Source organism: Carcharhinus amblyrhynchos, chromosome 12 (genome assembly GCF_965287045.1).
Source record: "Carcharhinus amblyrhynchos chromosome 12, sCarAmb.v2.hapA, whole genome shotgun sequence".
Classification (NCBI taxonomy): Eukaryota; Metazoa; Chordata; class Chondrichthyes; order Carcharhiniformes; family Carcharhinidae; genus Carcharhinus; species Carcharhinus amblyrhynchos.
In genome coordinates, this window is record NC_137335.1 from 14,677,061 (window position 1) to 14,699,490 (window position 22,430).

Genomic DNA, 22,430 nt, shown 5'->3' on the forward strand with positions numbered 1-22,430 from the left:
TTTTCCGACGATCAGCAATGGTTTCATGGTCATCAGTAGATTCTTAATTCCAGATATTATTTATTGAATTCAAATTCCACCATCTGCTGTGGTGGGATTCGAACCCAAGATGTTGAACCGAGGTCTCTCTATGGATGCTAACAATGTCATGGAATGATTTAAAGAAGGCTGAGTTTTCCTGGTTTTCTGGCCAATTCTCTTTCCTTAATCAAATGCAGATTCACTTGTGATTCTTGTCATTTGCCATTTATGTAATAACTCCAAATAATTTGATCTGTGTTTTGTTGACAACTGTCTGAATTTGACCAGTTGCTTCCATGTGACTGACCAGCTGGCGATGTGATGAGTTCTCCACATTGATGGACTGAAGGGTCTGGAGTCACCAAATTATAGAAAGAGACCATTCAGCCCAGGGTGATGCTAGCTCCTCATATGAAGCTATTTATTATATATCCTGAGACCCTGTTGCTGTGGGCATAAATAAAATATCTCCCCACCGGGAGATACTTTATTACTGATATGAAAATCAATATAATTTCTCCAGATCTTTTCCCTGGGGTAGGGGGAAGCCCAAAGATGTGTGGGTTAAGTGGATTGGCCATGCTAAATTACCCATTAGTGTCAGGAGACTAGCATGGGTAAATGTATGGGATTATTTGGTTTGATTCTGATTTTGATTTGATTTGGTTTGATTTATTATTGTCACGTGTATCAACATACAGTGAAAAGTATTGTTTCTTGCGCTATACAGACAAAGCACACTGTCCATTGAGAAGGAAACGAGAGAGTGCAGAATTAGTGTTACAGTCATAGGTAGGGTGTAGAGAAAGATCAACTTAATGCAAAGTAAGTCCATTAAAAAAGCTGACAGCAGCAGGGAAGGAGCTGTTCTTGAGTCGGTTGGTCTGAGATACAAAAGACCTCAGACTTTTGTATCTTTTTCTCAATGGAAGAAGTTGGAAGAGAGAATGTCTTGGGTGCATGAGATCCTTAATTATGCTGAGGCAGCGGGAAGTGTAGGCAGAGTCAATGGATGGGAGGCTGGTTTGCATAATGGATTGGGCTACATTCACGATCTTTTATAGTTCCTTGTGGTCTTGGGCAGAGCAGGAGCCATACCAAGCTGTGATACAAGCAGAAAGAATGTGCATCTGTAAAAGTTGGTGAGAGTCATAGCGGACATGCCAAATTTCCTTAGTCTTCTGAGAAAGTAGAGGCGTTGGTGGGCTTTCTTAACTGTGGCGATGGCATGGGGGATCGGGCCTGTGTGGGATTGTGGTTGGTGCAGACTCGATTGACTGAATGGCCTCCTCCTGCACCGTGGGGTTCTATGATTCTATTCCGGAGGGCATAGGTTTAAGGTGAGAGGGGAAAGGTTTCACACAGAGGGTGGTGCGTGTATGGAATGAGCTGCCAGAGGAGGTGGTAGAGGCGGGTACAGTTACAACATTTAAAAGACATTTGGATGGGTACATGGATGGGAAAGGTTTAGAGGGATAGGGGCCGAATGCAGGCAAGTGGGACTAGTTCAGTTTAGGAAACCTGGTCAGCATGGATGAGTTGGGCCGAAGGGCCTGCTTCCGTGCTATATATCTCTATGACTTTCCCCCCTTCCATCCATAACACAAGCTGCCTAATTGTTGCCACACCTTGGCATGGTCAAGTGAGATTTACGAATCTGTGCAAACTGTGTCAGATCAGCACTGCTCCAGGGAGCACAGACTAGATTTTGGGAAATAAGGACTGATTAGTGTGGTTCTGGCCCATTTCCCCAGATGTGTGACCCAGTGGCACGAGTACCAGGACAGCAGGCAACAAGTCATCACTCTGATGAACCAGGCCGAAAAGAAGCTGTCAGAATTCTCTTCAGCTAAAGCAGCAACTAGCCACGAAAGTGAAGAGAAGCTGACTCAACATAAGGTCAGTATGGCAACAGGAACTGGCCGATAATAGTCACCAGCTCACATCAACTAGCTCACATCTACCCGTTCACATCAATAACTAGCTTTTTTAAGTTTATTAATCAGTCGCAAGTAGGCTTACATTAACACTGCAATGAAGTTACTACAAAATTCCCCTGGTCGCTACACTCTAGCACTGTTTGGATACACTGAGGGAGAATTAAGCACAGCTAATGCACGTAACTAGCACCTCTTTTGGAGGAAACCGGAGCATCCAGAGGAAACCCATGCAGACATGGGGAGAACATGCGGACTCCACACAGATAGTGATCCAAGCTGGGAATTGAACCTGTGTCCCTCAGATCGATAACTAACTTACTACAGTTACTAACTCACCCATAACTAGTTCACAGCAATAAAAAAACTCGTCAAAAACTAGCTCACATCAATAATGACCTCACTACAATGAACTCATTACTAACTAGCTTATTTCAATAACTAACTCACATTAATAACCAGCTGTTGTGAAGTTGCATATATAAGGTTAAAAATATAATGGTTGACAAATGTAAATATTGAAAAGAAATGCTAAAACAAAAAGAAGAAATAATCTAGCATTGTCTCTTTAAAAAGTCTTCTGCATGTCTTTTAAATTGCAGACAGCAGGCTACAGAAGTAGGTTTTTGCAACAATTGTATTAAAGCCTAGCAGTCAATTTTCAAACTTACCAGAACAGGCTTTTGAATTGGACCAATGGAATTCAATTGTGAGAGTTGTTAACAGCCCCAAGCCTCTCAGATTGCAGGAAGACCGTGAGATAATTCCAGGTATATAAACCCGGACAAGAGGGGTAACTGTCAGAGTATGTTTGCCACCTCTTGGAGGGCAGGGAAAGCTCTCATGTAAATCAGGTATGTCTTCATAAAATTGTCATCTAAATAGAGAGAGAGTTACCAACTCAGAAAGTGTTCCAGATCTAAGCATCGCCCAAGAAGGTTCCTACGTCCAAAAGGAGCTTGTTTGTATATTAGTTGAGAGTGAGTGAGTTCTGTAATGGTTTATTTTATTATTCATGAAGGAATCTTCTAACAGCATTCTATTGGGATTTTATTCAGTTTGTTAATTGTTTTAATAAGGTTGTCACCAGTTTAAAAAATAAAGGTCTATTAATTGTTCGTGACAGACAGTGTCAGATCCTGCTCTAATTTACCAAAACCAGTAACTTCCTACTATCTCACACACACACTCGTACAACATTACAAGGCAAGGTATGTCCCTTTTGGGGAGGGGAAAATCACCTCCGCGTCGCAACACAGTTCACAACAAAAACTCATATCAGTAGCTAGCTCCCCAGAACTCCTCACATCGAGGGCCGAAGGGCCTGTACTGCGCTGACAAATGCAGTGATGCATAACACTAGAACTAACTGTTCAATAACCAGCTCACTCCAATAACTAACTCATATCAATAACTAGCTCGTAACATTTTTTTTAATGTCTTTTTCATTCTCTCTTGTTCCTTTTCTCGCTAGTGGGGGTGACATTGAAATTATGAAAAGTTAAAGTTTACTTATTACTCACAAGTAAAGCTACTGTGAAATTCTCCTAGTCGCCACACTCTGGCGCCTATTCATGTCAATAAACCTAACAAGCACGTCTTTCAGACTGTGGGAGGAAACTGGAGCACCCGGAGGAAATCCATGTACAAACTTCACACAGACAGCGACCCAAGCTGGGAATCGAACCCGGGTCCCTGGCGCTGTGAGGCAGCAGTGCTAACCACTGTGCCGCTCCAAAAAGTTTTTGATTGATTGGACGGAGAGAAAGTTTCCAATTGTTGGGGGAATTGAAACTATCGGTATGAGATGGTCACCGAGAGGTCCAACAGGGAGCTCAGCAGAAAGTACTGAGTTAAACTTGTTTGTGGAAGTTTCGCGTTGTAGTTGAATCCAATATTTCTGTCCGCTCTCAGTCCTTGCTGTCCGTGGTGAACTCCTTCCATGAGAAGATCACAGCGCTGGAGGAGCAAGCTTCACAGCTGGAGAGCCTGGGGAACAACGCCAGCAAGGCCACCATCAGCAGGTCGATGACCACCGTGTGGCAGCGATGGACCCGACTCCGCACTGTTGCCCGGGAGCAGGAGAAAATGCTGGAAGACGCTGCCCTGAGCTGGAAAAACCTGACTGATAAGGTAGGAGAGCTGAGTTATAGTTGGACAGCACTTCCAACAGAATAGAAGCCAGGTGCTGCACTAGTGGGACATCTCTGGTGATAACAGAGAGCTCCGGAAGCACTCAGGGCGGAATTCTCCGGCCGCGCTGGTCTAAAAGCCGGAAATTCCCATCCAATCGTCAATCAGGTTTCACATTCTCCTCAAACTGCCCGCTAAAAATCCAATGGAGGGCGGGGTGGGAGAATTCCGGCCTCAGTCTCTCTGGTGGAATGGGATAAGTGGAGATTATATTGCCGCTTGATATCTTATCCTCAGATAAAAGCAAATTACCGCAGATGCTGAAATCTGAAACGAAAAGAGAAAATGCTGGAAAACCTCAGCAGGTCTGGCAGCATCTGTAAGGAGAGAAAAGAGCTGACGTTTCGAGCCCAGATGACCCTTTGTCAAAGCTTCTCTGCCATTTGGCCATTCATACCTTCTCTTCTCTCTGTAGACTGCCATTAGCAGCCTTTCCCCATGTTTCTGTGGCTATGATTCATCTTTCATCCTCTCACATTACAGTATAAATATCTCCCACTTTCTATGCCTTTTAGCTTTGACAAAGGGTCATCTGGACTCCAAACATCAGCTCTTTCCTCTCCTTACAGATGCTGCCAGACCTGCTGAGAACTTCCAGCATTTTCTTTTTTGGTATCATCCTCGGAACTGGGAGATGTCCAAAGATGTGTGGATTGGCCATGCTAAATGGGGAATAGAGAGAAATGAGTGGTTGGTTAGATGGGTAAATGTGATCGGCACAGGCTTGGAGGGCTGAAGGGTCATTCCTGTGCAGTACTCTTTTTTGTTCTATGTTCTAAATTGTCCCTTAGTGTCAGGGGGATGAACCGGGTAACAGGGGTAGGGCCTGGGTGGGATTGTTGTTGGTGCAGGCTCAATGGGCTGAATGGCCTCCTTCTGCACTGTAGGGACTGCATGATTCGATGTAGAAAATGGAAAGGGGAGAAATTTGTTTGCATTAGGGGGTTGTGGGGGGGAAGGAAGGCTAAACAGGTTTGATAATGGAGCAGGTGAAATAAACAGAAGATGGGGCGGGGTAAGTGTACATTGTTCCAACATGACAATGGTGGGAAGCATGGAAAATCTGGTGAGGAGGAAATGACAGTTTTTCCTATCCTATCATGGGCCTACCCCTCCTTTGCACTCACTTCCCCCAGGCTCCGCACTTGCTCTAGAAATCTTCATCTCTGACATCTTCTAGCCTTGATGGAAGGTCATGGAGCTAGTTTGATAATTCTGTGCCTCTCCCCCTGCCTGACCTGCTGAGATTCCCAGTCCTTATCCCCTTACCATGAGCTTGGAGAAAAATGTCATTTTTCCAGATAGGGGATGGGTTACAACCAGGATGCAAACTCGGAGCCGATCCCTTGTCACGCTTATACTTTGTATATTTTCTTATTGATTCATTGATTTATTTTCCCTTGGTGTGTTTATTTTTACAAGTAGAAAGGCCCAAGGGAGTCCCAGTGGTTCAAAGTACAAAGGAGCTCTCTTGGCCCAGTTGGGATGGGGGCAAATAATCGAGAACAAAGAAGGTTTTCCCTTTGTGTTTGGGCAGAGCTCTGGGGAGGAAGGCTGAGTGGAAGAGAGAGAGCTTTTACATCATAAGAGATTGCGTCAGGATGATGTTCAATGCAAGACCACAACATAATGATGACCTTGTCAACCTAACCCAACTCATCTATCTAAAGAGACCCTATAACAGTGTCTGGTCCACCCAACACCTTGGTGTCCCTCCAATGATATTTGGAGGTCAATTTGATGGGTGGGATTTTCTGCATCCTCCCTGCCCATCCTCTCCTGGGACTGTCCAGTCCCACTCAATGCTAGTTGGCTTTTGATTGACCCACTGCCCACGTCCTGCTGGAGCCGGAAAGTCCAGGCCTACCTGTGGACCCATTATTTCAGTCCAAAATTTACACGTTGACCAGTTGAAACCCTGATCTCCTTGTCCCATTGTGAATTTCAAGTTCTGTTCCCCATTTGCTTACCCAACAACCATTTCCATCATCAGGCTCCCCTCAGTCACAGCCCCTCAAAGGCCACATTTCCTCACCCAACCCTGCAATTTAGCGGTCTTGCAGGCTGCTCCATTCTGATTGGTCTTGCTGTTGGCAACTATATTAATATCCCGTACGCTGCTCAGGCTTACCTTTCGCTTTGGAGCGGGGAAGAAGGCTGGCGAATAACAAGGGTTTGCAATATTAACACAAAGCACACCATTGTGTAGGGTGTCCGCTCAGAACTCCGATGTAATGTCCTTATTCAATTCAATAAGGACCCTCATCACACCAGGTTAAAGTCCAACAGTTTCCAAATAAACCTTTAATCTGGCGTTGTGAGACTTCTTACTGTGCCCACCCCAGTCCAACACCAGCATCTCCACCTCTTACTTCATTCAGTTGCAATCCTGATTTGGACCATAAGATACCGGAGCGGGATTAGGCCATTCGGCCCATTTAGCGTTCTGCTCCATCGCCGTTCCTAAGCTTTGTGCTTTGCATGGAGTTGGATTCAAGATCTAATTCCTTTGAGTGAATAACCAGGAAACCTCGATGCCCTTATTCACTGCTCCCATTCCGCCCCCCCAGTGTCCCCCACCCCCTCCCCCAGCACACCCTCCCCACCCTTCTTACTGAATGGCGGGGCAGGCTCGAAGGGCTAGATGGCCTACTCCTACTCCTATTTCTTATGTTCTTATGTACCTCTGGCCTGGTGGATCATCCATTTATTCCACCTACCCCTTAGGAGTTTTACAAGATGGGGAGATAGAAAACAGATAATCCCCAAAGTCACTGAGTGATGGAATAGGCTTGAGGGGCTGAATGGCCAGGCCCCGATCCTATCTTCACCTCTGTGCCTCACTCACTGATAACAATGTGGTGGGGGTTGGGGTGGGGGTGGGGGTGGGGTGGGGGGTTGTGCTCAGAGGGAAGGCGCGTTTCAGCTGCTTGTTTTTTTACTGTCGATCGGGTGTGCCGTCTCCGTGTTAGTTACTCCTGTCCCCACCTGGGGTTGACTTTGGTCTCCAGATCGAGACGACCACGGTGGTGGTGGACCAGCTGCAGGACCGCCTCCCCGACAGCTCGGTCGAGAAGGCGAGGAAGTCGGAGCTGCTGGAGCTGCTGGAATACCACGACGCCTTTGCCCAGGAGGTGGAGGGCGAGCAGTCCACCCTGACCGTGCTCCGACAGCAAGCGCTCAACATGCTCCGGGACGTGGCCATGCCTTCCACCTCGGTCGAGGACCTGCCCGTGATGCACGAGATCAAAGCCATGCAGGACAGATACGACAAGTAAGTGGATTGGGCGGGCGGCTTTGGAAATGGGGCATCATAGGTGGGGTAAATGGATAATCCACCAGCCGGGGGCATTGATAGTTGTGGCAAAGGGCTTTCTTACTGAGGAAGGGAACAAGAGGAGCTTGTATTGCAGGAGATATTTGATATCCAGTTGACAGTCAGCCATTGCGGTTGGCCTATTGGAGTATGAGCTCCTTGATTGAGGAGACAATTGATGGGCCGATCAGGGAGTCTTTTCCTTGTATTTAACCAGGAGTGTCAGTTCCTCTGGCACCCCTCGGAGGTAGACTGCTGACTGACAGCGCTCTGTGTACTGCTGTTAGAGCTTGTAAATAAAGGGAGTTTGGTAAAGGGACTTCTGACCCCGCAAACTTATTACAGTCACTTTAAACAATAAAGAGCCATGTTACAGCCATGTCAAACCTTGGTTAGCCGTGTTTGGAGTATTTTGTGTGATGTTCTGGTTGGAACATTATAAGAAGAACGTGGAAGCTTTGGAGAGAGTGCAAAGAATGTTCGATGTTGCCTGGTCTCGAGGGTCTTGATTATGAGGACAGGATGAATAAACTAGGATTGTTTTCTCTGGAAAGACGGAGGCTGAGGGGAGACCTGGTATAAAATTGTGAGACGTGTAAACAGGGTGGACAGTCAGAGGATTCTTTCCCAGGGTGGGAGAGTCAGTTACAGGGGGGCACAGGTTCAAGGTGAGAGGGGGAAAGTTTAAGGGGGATGTGGGGGGAGGTTTTTCACACAGAGTGGGGTGGGTGCCTGGAACACGCTGCCAGAGGGGGTGGTGGAAGCAACATTTAAGAGGCATTATATATGGATACAAGAATGGGGAGGGAATAGAGGGATACGCTCCGAGTAAGGACCAAACATTTTTTTTTAAGCTTAGTTAGGGCATCATGATCGGCGCGGGCTTGGCAGGCCGAAGGGCCTGTTCCTGTGCTGTACCTTGTTCTGCTTGATGTGGTGGGGCAGGGAGGGGGGTGGGGCGGAGGGGCGGGGGTGGGGGTGGGGGATGGGGTGCGACAGAGTTCAACTAAGGGAGCAATTACCGAACCTTATCCCAGGATGGTGGGGGGGATAAATGGTGGGGCAGGTGGGAGTCTCAGATGTTTCATTCCATGGACAAAGCTACCAGTCAATGGTTAAACATTTCCTGCTGAGAGTTAGAGCGGAGTTCTCCGGCCACGCTGGGACAAAAGCCGGAAATTCCTGCTGGATCGTTAATGGGGTTTCACATTGCCCACGACCCGCCCGCTACAATCCCAGTGGCGGGTGGGATGGGAGAATTCCGGCCTTATAGTCTCATCTTCCTGTTTGAAAATCATCAGATTTTAAAAACACAATGGCCGGAATCCCGCCACGGAATCAGCGCGGGCAAGGATCCGACAACGGGACTCTCCATTCATCCCCTGTGGGGATTTCTGATCTCGCCAGAGCGAGTCCGTAAAATCCCACCCTGTGTGTCTTTCCCGTGCGGCAGGGATTTATCCCAGTTTCCTCGCGAGACGCGGCCGAGGCGGATACTGAGGGAAGTCTCTTTTCTTTAATTGAAGTGTGCGGCAGAAGATAAGGAAGAGCAGGAAAATGGTCCAACAGGAGCTGAAGGAGCGGGAGGAGGTGGAGAGCGAATTAAACACCATCAAGCAGTGGCTCCACGAGACGAGAGCGCGCCTGCTAAACCCGACCTCCGACGCAGTGACTGAGCTCCGGGAGTTAAAGGTAACCGTGTGCGCGGGATCGCTGCTGGGTAATGGAGGAGAAAGACAGCACGTCCATTTATACATCACCTCGCACATCCTCGGGATCTCCCCAAATAACTTTGCAGCTCAGTAAATGTGTGGAGATCGTAGGAAATGAGTGCTCGTGACCCAGAACTCACCGCCCGCGAGGGTGGGGAAAGCAGAGACAATCGATCACTTCAGAAGGAAATGTGTGGAACTTAGCATTGTGATTTGATTTGATTTATTATTGTCACATATATTAGTATACAGTGAAAAGCATTGTTTCTTGCGCACTGTATAGACAAAGCATATCACTCATAGAGAAGGAAAGCAGAGAGTGCAGAGTGTAGTGTTACAATCATAGCTAGGGTGTAGAGAAAGATCAACTTAATGCAAGGTAGGTCCATTCAAAGGTCTGATGGCAGCAGGGAAGAAGCGGTTGGTACGTGACCTCAGCCCTTTGTATCTTTTTCCTGACAGAAGAAGGTAGAAGAGAGAATGTCCAGGGTGTGTAGGGTCCTTGATTATGCTGGCTGCTTTGCTGAGACAATGGGCAGTGTAGACAGAGTCAATGGATGGGAGGCTGGTTTGCGTGATGGATTGGGCTACATTCACAACCCTTTGTAGTTTCTTGCAGTCTTGGGCAGAGCAGGAGCCATACCAAGCTGTGATACAACCAGAAAGAATGCTTTCTATGATGCATCTATAAATGTTGGTGACAGTCGTAGCTGATATGCAAAATTTCCTTAATCTTCTATGTAGGGTGATGGGGATAGAACGGGGAATGGGAATGAATGCAAGTCTCCACGTAGGGTCAGTATGGGCTGACTGGGCAGCACCATGGCACAGTGGTTAGCATTGGGCCTCCCAGTGCCAGAGAGCTGGGTTCGATTCCTGGCTTGGGTCACTGTCTGTGCGGAATCTGCACGTTATCCCTGTGTCTGCGTGGGTTTCCTCCAGGTGCTCCGGTTTCTTCCCACACTCCAAAGATGTGCGGGTTTGGTGGATTGGCCACGCTAAATTGCCCCATTGGTCGGAACTCTACCACCTCGCCTGCCATGGAATGGGCGCAGACGAGAGTCCGACAACGGAAATCTCCATTGACCTCGTGTGGGACTTTCTGGTCTCACCTGAACGAGGTCATAACATCCGCCCTTAGTGCCCAAATATGTGCAGGTTAGGTGGATTGGCCACGTTAAATTGACCCTGAGTGTCAGGGGGACATAGTAGGGTAAATACATGGGGTTACGGGAATGGGGCCTGGGTGGGATTGTGGACAGTACAACCTCGATGGGCCAAATGGCCTCCTTCTGCACTGTAGGTATTCTATGATTCTAATGGTTTGGCCGCTAATGATGTGGTGTTTAAAATCCGGGATATGCCAAGAGGCCAAAAATGGGAGAATTCCTTCATTTATTCGTGTGCTGTGGGCATCACTGGCTGGGCCAACATTTGTTGCCCATCCCTAATTGCCCTTGAACTGAATGTCTCACTCGGCCATTTCAGAGGGTAGTTAAGAGTCAAACACACTGCTGTGGCTCTGGAGTCACATGAAGGCCAGACCAGGTAAGGACGGCAGATTTCCTTCCCTAAAGGACATTTGTGAATGCTTTTAATGACAATTTTTAAAACAGAAGTTTTTTCCCCAGATTTAGTAATTAATTGAATTTAAGTTCCCATCTTCCCCAGCAGCTATGGTGAGATTTGAACTTGAGCTGTAGTCCAGGCCTCTGGGTTATTAGTCCAGTTATGTTAATGCCAAGCTCCCATGCCCATATGGATAGTGTAGCCATCTCAAAAGGTTGTGTGTTGTGGGGGCATGGTGGGGGGGTGCTACAGAGATAGGAAGGGGGTGTGAGGGATTTGAAAACCAGGATGAGAACTCTAACATGGAAGACCGGGAATCAGAGTGGTAAATAATGAAAATTCACTGCTAGTTAGCACTGCTGCTTCACGGCGCCAGGGAACCGGGTTCAATTCCAGCCTCAGGTCACTGTCTGTGCGGAGTCTGTATGTTCTCCCCGTGTCTGCGTGGGTTTCCTCCGGGTACTCTGGTTTCCTCCCACACTCTGAAAAATGTGCTGGTTAGGTACACTGACCCAAACTGATGCTGGAGAATGTGGCAACTGGGGGAATTTCACAGTAATTTCAATGCAGTGTTAATGTAAGCCTTACTTGTGACTAATAAATAAACTTTTAACAATGTTTTTGCTGAAGCCTCCCTGGTAAATTGCCCTTTAACGTCAGGAGGATTAACAGGGAGAATGTGGGGTTACGGGGATAGGGCTTGTGTGGGATTGTGGGCGGTACAGACTCGATGGGCCAAATGGCCTCCCTCTGCACCGTAGGGATCTATGATCCTATGAACCAGGGAGATTTGAATTGTACAAGTGAGTCTTGTGGTCGCGGAACACTCAGCGGTAAAGATAATTTAAATTCCTCTATTGCTTTTGCTGATTGCGTTACGGAATTGGGGGAGTTTTCCTCTCACTGTGAATGCCACGTTTTGTGTTTAGGAACTGCACACCGAGGTGGCTGCCCGACACCAGACTGTGGAGCGACTGGCGGAGCGGCAGCGTGATAAGTACCTGGAGCTTTACACCATCCTGCCCTCTGAGCTCTCCGAGCAGCTGGCTGAGGTCACACTGGCCCTCGGAGCTATCGAGGAACAGGTAAAAGTCCCTGCCCATTCCCCCCAACGTCCCCATTTGTTCAGGCAATCCACCCGCCATCGCAGCATAGCCACTCTCTCCACCAGCAGGGTACCCGTGACTACAATCTGCCTTATTCCAATCTGATCGGTTTCCTTTGTAACTTTTTTTTGATTTGCTGTTTTAAGAGGCCATTAATTAGTTAATTTGTTTACCGTTTACTCAAGAGGGGACGAGGTGGGGGGGTGCAGTGCTGGGATACTGGCTGGCTGGAAGGTCAAAGGCAGACCCGCATATTGCTGCGTTCTGTGAATGAACCAACCGTCAAGAAAAAGATCTTTGTTCAGGGTAGGCACAGTGGTTAGCACTGCTGCTTCACAGCACCAGGGTCCTGGGTTCAATTCTGGCCTCAGGTCACTCCCTGAGTGGAGTTTGCACATTCTCCCCATGTCTGCGTGGGTTTCCTCTGGGTGCTCCGGTTTCTTCCCACGGTCCAAAGATGTGCGGGTTAGGTGGATTGGCCATGCTAAATTGCCCCTTAATGTCAGGGGGATTTGCAGGTTAAATATGTGGGGTGATGGAGGTAGGGACTGGGTGGGATTGTTGGCGGAGCAGGCTCGATGGGCCGAATGGCCTTGTCTGCACTGTAGGATTCTAGTTTTGTGCTTCACCATCTGGCTCGGGATGCGGTTAACCCGACACTCTCGGTTTTTTTCAGGTGAATTTGAAAGAGGGGGAAGTTCAGCAGATGCAAGCAGTGACCCTGGACTTTAACTCCAGGATGCAGCAGATCTCGAGTGAACTGCATGGCATTTCCAGCAAGCTGAAAGAGAAGGGAACTGATATCGTACAAGCCAAGATTGAACATAAGGTGAGGGAGTGAAAGGAGAGCTTCCTTTCTTCCATTCAGTGTTTGAGATACAGGAAAAAACTGATACTGTCCTGATTTAGCAGCACCTTACACTGAATATTGTCTGCATTCTATTAACAAGAAGATTGGATAAAGTTCTGTGAGCCTGCATTGTCCTGCTGTCTTGCAAAAGAAGACTTTATTATCATTTCTGCTTCAGATTGGAACAGGAATAAGAAAGAAACAAGCTTTAGTTAATGCAGTACTCAATGGAGTGGCACAGTGGTTAGCACTGCTGCCTCACAGTGCCAGGGACCCAGGTTCGATTCCCAGCTTGGGTCACTGTCTGCGTGGAGTCTGCAGTTTCTCCCTGTGTCTGCGTGGGTTTCCTCTGGGTGCTCTGGTTTCCTCCCACAGTCTGAAGGCACGCTGATTAGGTGCATTGGCCATGCTAAATTCTCCCTCAGTGTACCCAAACAGGCGCCGGAGTGTGGCGACTAGGGGATTTTCACAGTAATTTCATTGCAGTGTTAATGTAAGCCTACCTGTGACACCAATAAGTATACTTTAAACTTATCAGATCTCTCAGAAACATTCCCTCAGTGTGCCAGGTGGAGACAGTCACTCCTACTCTACGCACTGTCATTTTAAAAAATTAATTTTATGGGACATTGACGTCACTGGCTGGCCAGCATTTATTGCCCATCCCTAGTTGCCCTTGGAGGGCAGTTGAGAATCACCCACATTGCTGTGGCTCTGGAGTCGCATGTAGGCCAGACTGGGTAAGGACGGCAGATTTCCTTCCCTAAAGGACATTAGTGAACCAGATGGGTTTTTCCAAGAATTGGCAATGGTTTCATGGTCATCAGTAGATTCTTAATTCCAGATTTCAACTGAATTCAAATTTCACCCTCTGCCGTGGCAGGATTCAAACCCGGGACCCCAGAATATTACCCAGGGTCTCTACATTACGAGTGCTGCAACAATACCATTTCGCCACTGCCTCTCCTGGTGGTAAATGGTGATGGTAAATGAAAGGATATGAATCAGTACAGCAAATTTCATGATCTTAGGGCATCACAAAGTGGTTTACAGCCAAGGAACAACTTTTCAAAACACTGTCCTAATGAGGGAAAGGCAAGAGCTAATTTACAAACAGCAGGATCCCACAAACAGCATTGACCTAACGACTGGATAGTCTGTTTTTATGCAGTATTAGTTGTGACATAAGCACTGGCAATATTGAAGGGAGAACTCCAGTGGGCTTTGTCAAAATAGTGAGATCTTGCCTGACGACACAGGAGTGCAGACAGGGCACTCTAATACCCCAATCTGCAAGGGGGAAGCCCTGTCAGTGTCGAGCTCACTCAGTACCAGACGGACATCTCAGCTAAGGGTCGAATGGGCCTTCAACTTACAAACATCTGACTTAAGTTAAATTAAAGTTTATTAGTGTCACAAGTCGGCTTACATTAACACTGCAATGAAATTACTGTGAAAATCCCCGAGTTGCCATACTCCAGTGCCTGTTTGGGTACACTGAGGGAGAATTTAGCATGGCCAGTGCACCTAACCAGCACATTCTTTGGACTGTGGGAAGAAACTGGAGCACCCGGAGAAACTCCATGCACATACGGGGAGAATGTGCAAACTCCACACAGACAATGACCCAAGCTGGGAATCGAACCCGGGTTTCTGACGCTGTGAGATGGCAGAGCTAACCACTGGGCCACTTGGAGTGAGAATGGGACCAACTGACCTGCAGCTGGCACTGAAGAGATTGGCACAATAGATTTTAAAGAACAAAGAAAATGACAGCACAGGAACAGGCCCTCTGGTCCTCCAAGCTTGCATCGACCATGCTGCCTGTGTGAATTAAAGCCCCCTACCCTTCCAGGGACCATATCCCTCTTTTCCCATCCTATTCGTGTATTTGTCCAGACGCCCCTTAAAACTGTATCTGCTTCCACTACCTCCTCTGTTGGCAAGTTCCAGGCACCCACCACCCTCTGTGTAAAAAACCTGCCTCGTACACCTCCTTTAAACCTTGCCCCTTGCACCTTAAACCTGTGCCCCCTGGTAATTGACTCTTCCATCCTGGGAAAATGCTTCTGACTATCCATTCTGTCCATGCTCCTCACAATCTTATAGACTTCTATCTGGTCGCCTCTCAACCTCCATCGTTCCAGTGAGAACAAACCAAGTTTCTCCAACCTTTTCTCATAGCTAATGCCCTCCATACCAGACAACACCTGGTAAATTTTTTCAGTACCCTCTCCAAAGCCTCCACATCTTTCTGGTAGTAGCCTAACTAAGGTTCCATAAAGCTGTGACATGATTTGCCAATTTTTAAACTCAATGCCCCGATTGATGTAGGCAAGCATGCCATAAGCCTTCTTAACTACCTTCTCCACCTGCGTTGCCATGTTCAGTGACTTGCGTATCTGTACACCCAGATCCCTCTGCCTACCAATACTCTTAAGGGTTCTGCTATCCACTGTATACTTCCTATCTGAGTTAGATCTTCCAAAATGCATTATCTCACATTTCTTGTGCTTCTCTCTAAGTTTAGGGGATTGGGCCCTGGGGCAGCTTGCATCTCAGTGGGGAAAGAATTGATGGCGAGGGGATTTGTCTTTGCAGAGGCTCTGGGACAAGCTGGACAGCTGCAATGTGAAGCTTGTGGAGCTGGACGCGACCATGCAAGACTTCACAGAGCAGAACCCTCACCAGAGCAAGTGCCTGAGTGACGACATGACGAAGCTTTCGAGCCTCTATCAACAGGTCTTCAAGGAGACTGAGTGCAGAGCCTCCAAACTCAACAAGGTAAGCAAAGCTGGCAGTGTACACAGCTCAAAGTCCACCCTCCTCACATCATTACAATGGGTTTTTTAGTTCCAGACATTATTCCATTCCATCTCTGCTCATCTCTCTACAATGGATTAGATGACGAATAGAGATTGCAAAGTCTAGGCTTGTCTTACCTTGAGTGTAGAGGCATTAAGAAGTGGTTCAACCAAGGTACTTAGGATGATTGAAATATTTAATTGGATAGATAGATGTGATCTTACTGCCCCGTCCTGCCGATCCGTTGGCACAGCAAGCCTGTAGGATACAAACTAGAAGCAGGAGGAGGCCATTCGGCCCCTCAAGCCTGCTCCACCATTCATTTTGATCATGGCTGATCATCAAATTCAATATCCTGATCCCCCCTTCCTCCCATCTCCCTCGATCCCTTTAGCCCCAAGATCTAATTTCTTCTTGAAATCAGACATGTTTTGGCCTCAACTACATTCAATGGGAGTGAATTCCACACATTCACCTCAGTTCTAAAAGGTTTACCCCCTTATCCTCAAACTATGACCGCAGGTTCTGGACTCCCCTACCATCGGGAACATTCTTTCTGAATCTTCTTGAATAGGGTGAGGGGCAATGAATTGGGTTTACACCTGGCTCCTCGCTTCGCATGATCTCACCACCCCTATTTTGCCTTTTTTTTACTTCTGACGGCGACGCGGGGAGGGGGGTGCAGATCTATATGAGGGGAGGGGAGGGAAGGAGGGAGTTCTGTAGGGGATGGGAGCTGATCAGCAGGGGCAGCAATGAGGGCATTGTGTGTGTGTGTGTGTGTGTGTGTGTGTGTGTGTGTGTGTGTGTGTGTGTGTGTGTGTGTGTGTGTGTGTGTGTGTGTGTGTGTGTGTGTGTGTGTGTGTTGTCAGTGTACGTGTGTGACTGAGTGTGTGTCAGTGTGTGTGTGTATGTGAGTGTATGTGAATGTGTGTATCAGTGTGCATCAATGTGTGTGTATCAGTGTACACACTGTGTGTAAGTGTGAGTGTGTGAGTATGTGTGAGTGTGTGTGTGTGTATCAATATGTGTCAGTATGTGTCACTGTGCGAGTGTGTGTATCAGTGTGTGTCACTGTGCAAGTGTGTGTCAGTGTGTGTGTGAGTCTGTGTGTGTGTGTATCAGTGTGTGTGTGTGTGTGTGTGTATGTCTGAGTGTGCGTGTGTGTGTGTATCAATGTGTGTGTGCATATGTGTGTGTGAGTGAATGTGTGTGTATCAGTGTGTGTGTGAGTATGTGAGTGTGCGTGTGTGTGTGTCAGTGTGTGAGTGTGTATCAATGTGTGTGTGCATATGTGTGTGTGAGTGAATGTGTGTGTATCAGTGTGTGTCAATGTGTGTGCGTCAGTGAGTGTTGGTCAGTGAGTGTGTGTCAGTGAGTGTGTATGTGTGCCTATATCAGTGTGTGTGCCTGTCTGTGTGTGTGTGTGTGTGTTGGGTGTCTGACTCTGACTCTGAGCCTTTCCTGTTGTTCAGGCAGCTTCACAGTTGGAAGAATTCCATGAGATGCTGGACTTTGTGCTGAAGTGGTTGGATAAAGCCAAGACTCTCAGTTACAGCGCCATCAACTGGCACTCGGCGGCTCAGCTCAATGACCAGCTCATCACTTACCAGGTACTGTACACCGTAAGGCCAAAGGATAGAGGAGCAGAGTTAGGCCATTCGGCCCATCGAGTCCGCTCCACCATTCGATCATGGCTGATATGCTCCTCATCCCCATTTTCCTGCCTTCTCCCCATAGCCCTTCACCCATTACCAATTAAAAAATCTAACTCCTCCTTAAATTTACTCACTGTCCCAGCATCCACTGCACTTTGCACAGATTCATAGCCCTTTGGGAGAAGTAATTTCTTCTCAACTCTGTTTTAAATTTGCTACCCCTTATCCGAAGACTATGACCTCTCGGATTAGAATGTCCCACAGGAGGAAGCATCCGCTCCACATCTACTTTGTCCATACCTTTTATCATCTTGTATGCCTCAATTTGATCTCCCCTCATTCTTCTCAATTTCAGAGAGTATCGGCCTAAACTGTTCAATCTCTCTTCATACGACAAACCCTTCATCTCTGGAGTCAATCTAATGAATCTCCTCTGAACTGCGTCCAATGCCACCACATCCTTCCTCAAATAAGGGGACCAAAACTGTGCACAGTACTCCCGCTGCGGCCTCACCAATGCCTTGTACAGTTGCAGCGACACTTCCTTACCTCTATCTTCCCTCAGCATTTAAACTCCGTTAGCACAAGTTAGTAATGGGCTGCTAAAGTATTGGGACTCCTGGAATCCTCAGGGCCGGTGTCAATCCCAGGACTTTATTTTCCTCTGCAGGCCACACTGCGTGAATCGGAGGAGATTCTGAGTGATCTGCAGGCCATGGGTGAGAAGTTAGACAGTGTCAGTGATGTGTATCAGACGGGTACCATGTCTCAGCGTGTCAGCAACCTCCGCCAACAGACAGAAGAGCTCCAGCAGCTCATGCAGACCCGCCTGCAAAGCCTCCAAGATGCTGCCAAGGTAAATCAGTCACCACTTTATTTAGAGCTTGTACACTCCCATTTATACCATAACATTTAATTTGATTTATTACTGTCACATGTATTGGTACGCAGTGAAAAGTATTGTTTCTTGCGCACCGTACAGACAAAGCATACCGTTCATAAAATACATAGAGGAGAAGGAAAGGAGAAAGTGCAGCATGTTGTGTTACAGTAATGGCTAGGGTGTAGAGAAAGATCAACTTAATGCAAGGTAGGTCCATTCAAAAGTCTGACAGCAGCAGGGAAGAAGCTGTTCTTGAGTCGGTTGGTATGGGACCTCAGACTTTTGTTTCTTTTTACCAATGAAAGAAGATGGAAGAGAGACTGTCCGGGATGTGTAGGGTCCTTAATTATGTTGGCTGCTTTTCCGAGGCAGTGGGAAGTGTAGACAGAGTCAATGGATGGGAGGCTGGTTTGTGTGATGGACTGGGCTACGTTCATGACCCTTTGTAGTTCCTTGCGGTCTTGGGCAGAGCAGGAGCCCATACCGAACTGTGATACAACCAGAAAGAATGTTTTCTGTGGTGCATCTGTAGAAATTAGTGAGAATCGTAGCGGACACACCTCTGACTGTCCATTTTCTTCCTCCTGCAATGGCTGATTCTCCTGCCCTCCTGTGGGGTTATCGACATGTTCAGTCTGAAATGTATTGGGAAGGATAGCTGCACGAAGACCACTGTGGACCTGGGAAGGAATGAATGGGTGACACGGGTAACTCTCTCTGACATTCCGATGATGTTCATTGATCCATTTTGTGTCTCTTGCAGGACATGGAGCAGTTTGAGACGGAGTTGAAGAGTCTGCAGGCGATGGTGAAACAGGCCCAACTCACTTTGACCTCCCCTGAGCTTGCACGTCTGTGCCTTAAGGAGCAACTCTTTCAGAGACAGGTAATTGTCGAATCACAAGGCACCCAGGGAGGCCATTCAGTACATCAGTGCTTGTACTAGCACTTTGAAAGAGCTATTCGGTTTGTCACACACCTCTACTCTCTCCTTAATGTCTGAGGGGGTAATCTTGCCAAAAGAAATCTAAGTCCTGAATGAGTGTGGAAACAGAAGAGAATTGCACCCATTCTTTGGGCAAGTTCCCATACGCCAGCTTATGGCACTTAAGAAAAACAAAATGAGGCAAAGTGTGATCTTGCTGGTAGGGGGAGTAGATGGAGGGTGGGATTTTACAGCCTTGATAGGCGAGACTGGAAATTCCCATCCAAGGTCAATAGTGATTTCCATTGCTGGACCCTTGCCTATGCTGATTCCGCTGCAGGCGAGATGGTAAAGTCTATTCATGCCTTAAAGCAGGCTGCAGACTGCTAGAGGGCGCCATTGCACGTGCTACCCAATCTCCCAGTATAAGAGTACAAAGTGTACTGGGAATCTGTCACTGCCCCACTCCCTCCCTGGACTTGCTTCCTCCATCATTTTAGAGGTGCGTTCCAGATCATCATAACTCACACACCACTTAATACATAGTTCCCCCCAACCTTTATTTTTGCCAAGTCTCTTAAAAATACTTGTGTCCTCTGGTTACTGAGCCTGTAGCCAGTAGAAGAGATTTCTCCCCCCTCTCCTCTATCCAAACCCCTTGTCGTCTTGAAAGCCTCCTGGAAATCTCTCCCCCACCTTCTCAGCTCCATGGGTACAATCGCAGCCTCTCTAGTCTCTCCACTTGCCGGAGTTCCTCATCACCAATGCCAGAGAACATGAGGCTTTCCGGAGTGGGGCTGGAATTGCCCACCTTTGGAACTGCCAGCCAGTTCCGCCAGAACTGTGCATCTCCATCACTGAGTGTGTGCCCCTGTGGCTCAATAGGACCACAGCACCTCAGGGAGGCTGAGCTACACACTAGTAAAGGGTAGGTGTGGGAGAGTAACTCAGTCAGCTTGCTCTGTGCTGCGATATAACAACGCCATGCCATTTTGCTCCAACTTTAAGAGAAGCCAGGCCTTGGTGTGAATGGTGGACTGCTGCATGTGGTGGGACGGAGGCCTTGGGTTTAACAGCCCATCCCTGATTCTGGGGCATACAGGGGCTAACGTAACCAACAAACTAGAAGGTTAGCACGGTCCCACAGCACAGACTGGTCACTCACAGGAAGGGATCACACCTCTTTTCAAGTAATGACATTCCCCCAGTAAAACCTCAGAGATCCTTAAGGTGCTTCTATTCTGAAGGGCGAGCTTGATCTCCTCTTTGAGAACTAACACTCAAACACTGAAAGGGAAATAGCTCCATTCATAACCTGTTAAAGAGTGAGTGAGAGGTGCTCTAGTTAAATCAAAATAACTACCTAACAAGTAACAGTTCATTTCTCTAACTTTCAATAAACAGGTTAACTAAACTATTAACAAACCAAATAAAACACTATTCTAATGGAATACTTTGATTTGATTTATTATTGTCACATGTGTCAGTGGTTAGACCAGATGGCGATAAGATAAGGGAGCAGAATTAGGCCATTCAGCCCATTGAGTCAGCTCCACCACTTGGCCATGGCTGATTTGCTTCTCAACTCCATTCTCCTGCCTTTCCCCGTAACCTTTGATCCCCTTACCAATCAAGAGCCTATCTATCTTTGCCTTAAATACACTCAATGATCTGGCCCCCACAGCCTTCTGTGGCAATGAATTCCACAGATTCACCACCCTCTGGCTGAAGAAGTTCCTCCTCATCTCGGTTCTTTACTCTGAGGCTGTGCCCTCGGATCCTGGTCTCTCTTACTAATGGAAACATCTTCCCCACATCCACTCTATCCAGGCCTTTCAGTATTCTGTGAGTTTCAATGAGATCCCCCCTCATCCTTCTAAACTCCATCGAGTACAGACTCAGAATCCTCAAATGCTCCTCATACATCAGGTTTTTCATTCCTGGGATCATTGTCGTGAACCTCCTCTGGAGCCTCTCCAAGACCAGCACAATCCTTCCTTGGATATGGGACCTAAAATTACTTGTAATATTCTAAAGGTGGCCGGACCAGAGCCTTATAAAGCCTCAACAATACACTCCTGCTTTTGTATTCTATGTGGTTAACTCTCAGCTGCTCTCTGCAATGGCCTAGCAAGTCACACAGTCCAAGGGTAATTAGCTATGGGCAATAAATGTTGGCCCAGCCTGCGACTCCTACATCTCTGAAAGAGTAAAATAAAAAAAATGTGCAATCCATTATTTAAATATCACATCTGACACAATTTTCCCATCCCGCCCGCCACGGGAATCATAGCAGGCGGGGGTGGGCCATGCAAAGGTGGGGGCTCAATTCCCAGTTTGGGGCATTATCTGCATGTAGTTTGCATGTTCTCCCCATGTCTGCGTGGGTTTCCTCCAGGTGCTCCGGTTTCCCCCAAAAGTCCAAAAGACGCGTTGGTTAGGTCGGATTGGCCATGCCAAATTCTCCCTCAGTATACCCAAACAGGCTCCAGAGTGTCAACTCGGGGATTTTAACAGTAACTTCATTGCAGTGTTAATGTAAGTCTTTTTGTGTTAAGTAAATCTGGAATTAAGAATCTACTGATGACCATGAAACCATTGTCGATTGTTGGAAAAACCCATCTGGTTCGCTAATGCCCTTCAGGGAGGGAAATCTGCCATCCTTACCCGGTCTGGCCTACATGTGACTCCAGAGCCACAGCAATGTGGTTGACTCTCACCTGCCCTCCAACGGCAACTAGGGATGGGCAATAAATACTGGCCAGCCAGTGATGCCCATGTCCCACAGATAAATAAAAAAGAAACAATATTTAAAAATTTAATTTTTTTTTAAATTTCAAAGATCCGTTAACCTCCGGTGGGATTTTCCAGTTTTGGGGTGAGCGGGGCTGGAAAATCTCACCCGATGGGCAGAACTTTCCCAAATATTTCCATGTGCCATAATGGTGAGAGAATGGGAGTCCTCCACATTAGCCTTTCAGGCGAGTCCGGCAGTGCAATCTTGCAGCATTGCCAGGTGGATTGGCCATGTTAATTGGCCCCTTAGTGTCAGGGGGACTCGCTGGGATAAAATGCATGGGGTTAGGGCCTGGGTGGGATTGTGGTCAGTGCTGATTTGATGGGCCGAATGGCCTCCTTCTGCACTGTCGGGATTCTATGATTCTGTCAATTTCTTTGCCGTAAGATCGCGCCCAACCTCCAGATGGCGACTGGCCCCTTCACGGTGTGATTTCTCTCTCACTAGAGGTTACTGGCTGACATGGAGAGCTTCAAGCAGAAGGTGCAGGTGGTGCACAGACACCAGGCTGCCCTGCGAATTCCCGAGGAAATCGTCACCAACCTGCCCATCTGTCAGACAGCGCTGAGGCTGCAGGAACAAGCGAGTCGCTTGCAACACACCGCCATCCAGCAGTGTAACATCCTCCAGGTAAGCGGGGTGACCGGGGACCGAGGGG

The 22,430-nt window shown here is 47.5% G+C and overlaps 1 protein-coding gene across 7 annotated transcripts in view; it reads left to right on the top strand.

Moving 5' to 3' along the window:
* syne1b (spectrin repeat containing, nuclear envelope 1b) overlaps positions 1-22,430 on the top strand; it is a 415,064-nt gene that overhangs the window by 205,949 nt on the left and 186,685 nt on the right. For all 7 annotated transcript variants that reach the window (XM_080200097.1, XM_080200090.1, XM_080200089.1 and 4 more), the window contains 11 exons: positions 1,776-1,920; positions 3,873-4,091; positions 7,163-7,425; positions 8,994-9,159; positions 11,678-11,833; positions 12,531-12,683; positions 15,306-15,488; positions 16,985-17,122; positions 17,838-18,023; positions 18,814-18,936; positions 22,220-22,402. In XM_080200097.1, the coding sequence (XP_080056223.1) occupies positions 1,776-1,920; positions 3,873-4,091; positions 7,163-7,425; positions 8,994-9,159; positions 11,678-11,833; positions 12,531-12,683; positions 15,306-15,488; positions 16,985-17,122; positions 17,838-18,023; positions 18,814-18,936; positions 22,220-22,402 (1,915 nt within the window). The remainder of the gene's footprint in view (positions 1-1,775; positions 1,921-3,872; positions 4,092-7,162; positions 7,426-8,993; positions 9,160-11,677; positions 11,834-12,530; positions 12,684-15,305; positions 15,489-16,984; positions 17,123-17,837; positions 18,024-18,813; positions 18,937-22,219; positions 22,403-22,430) is intronic.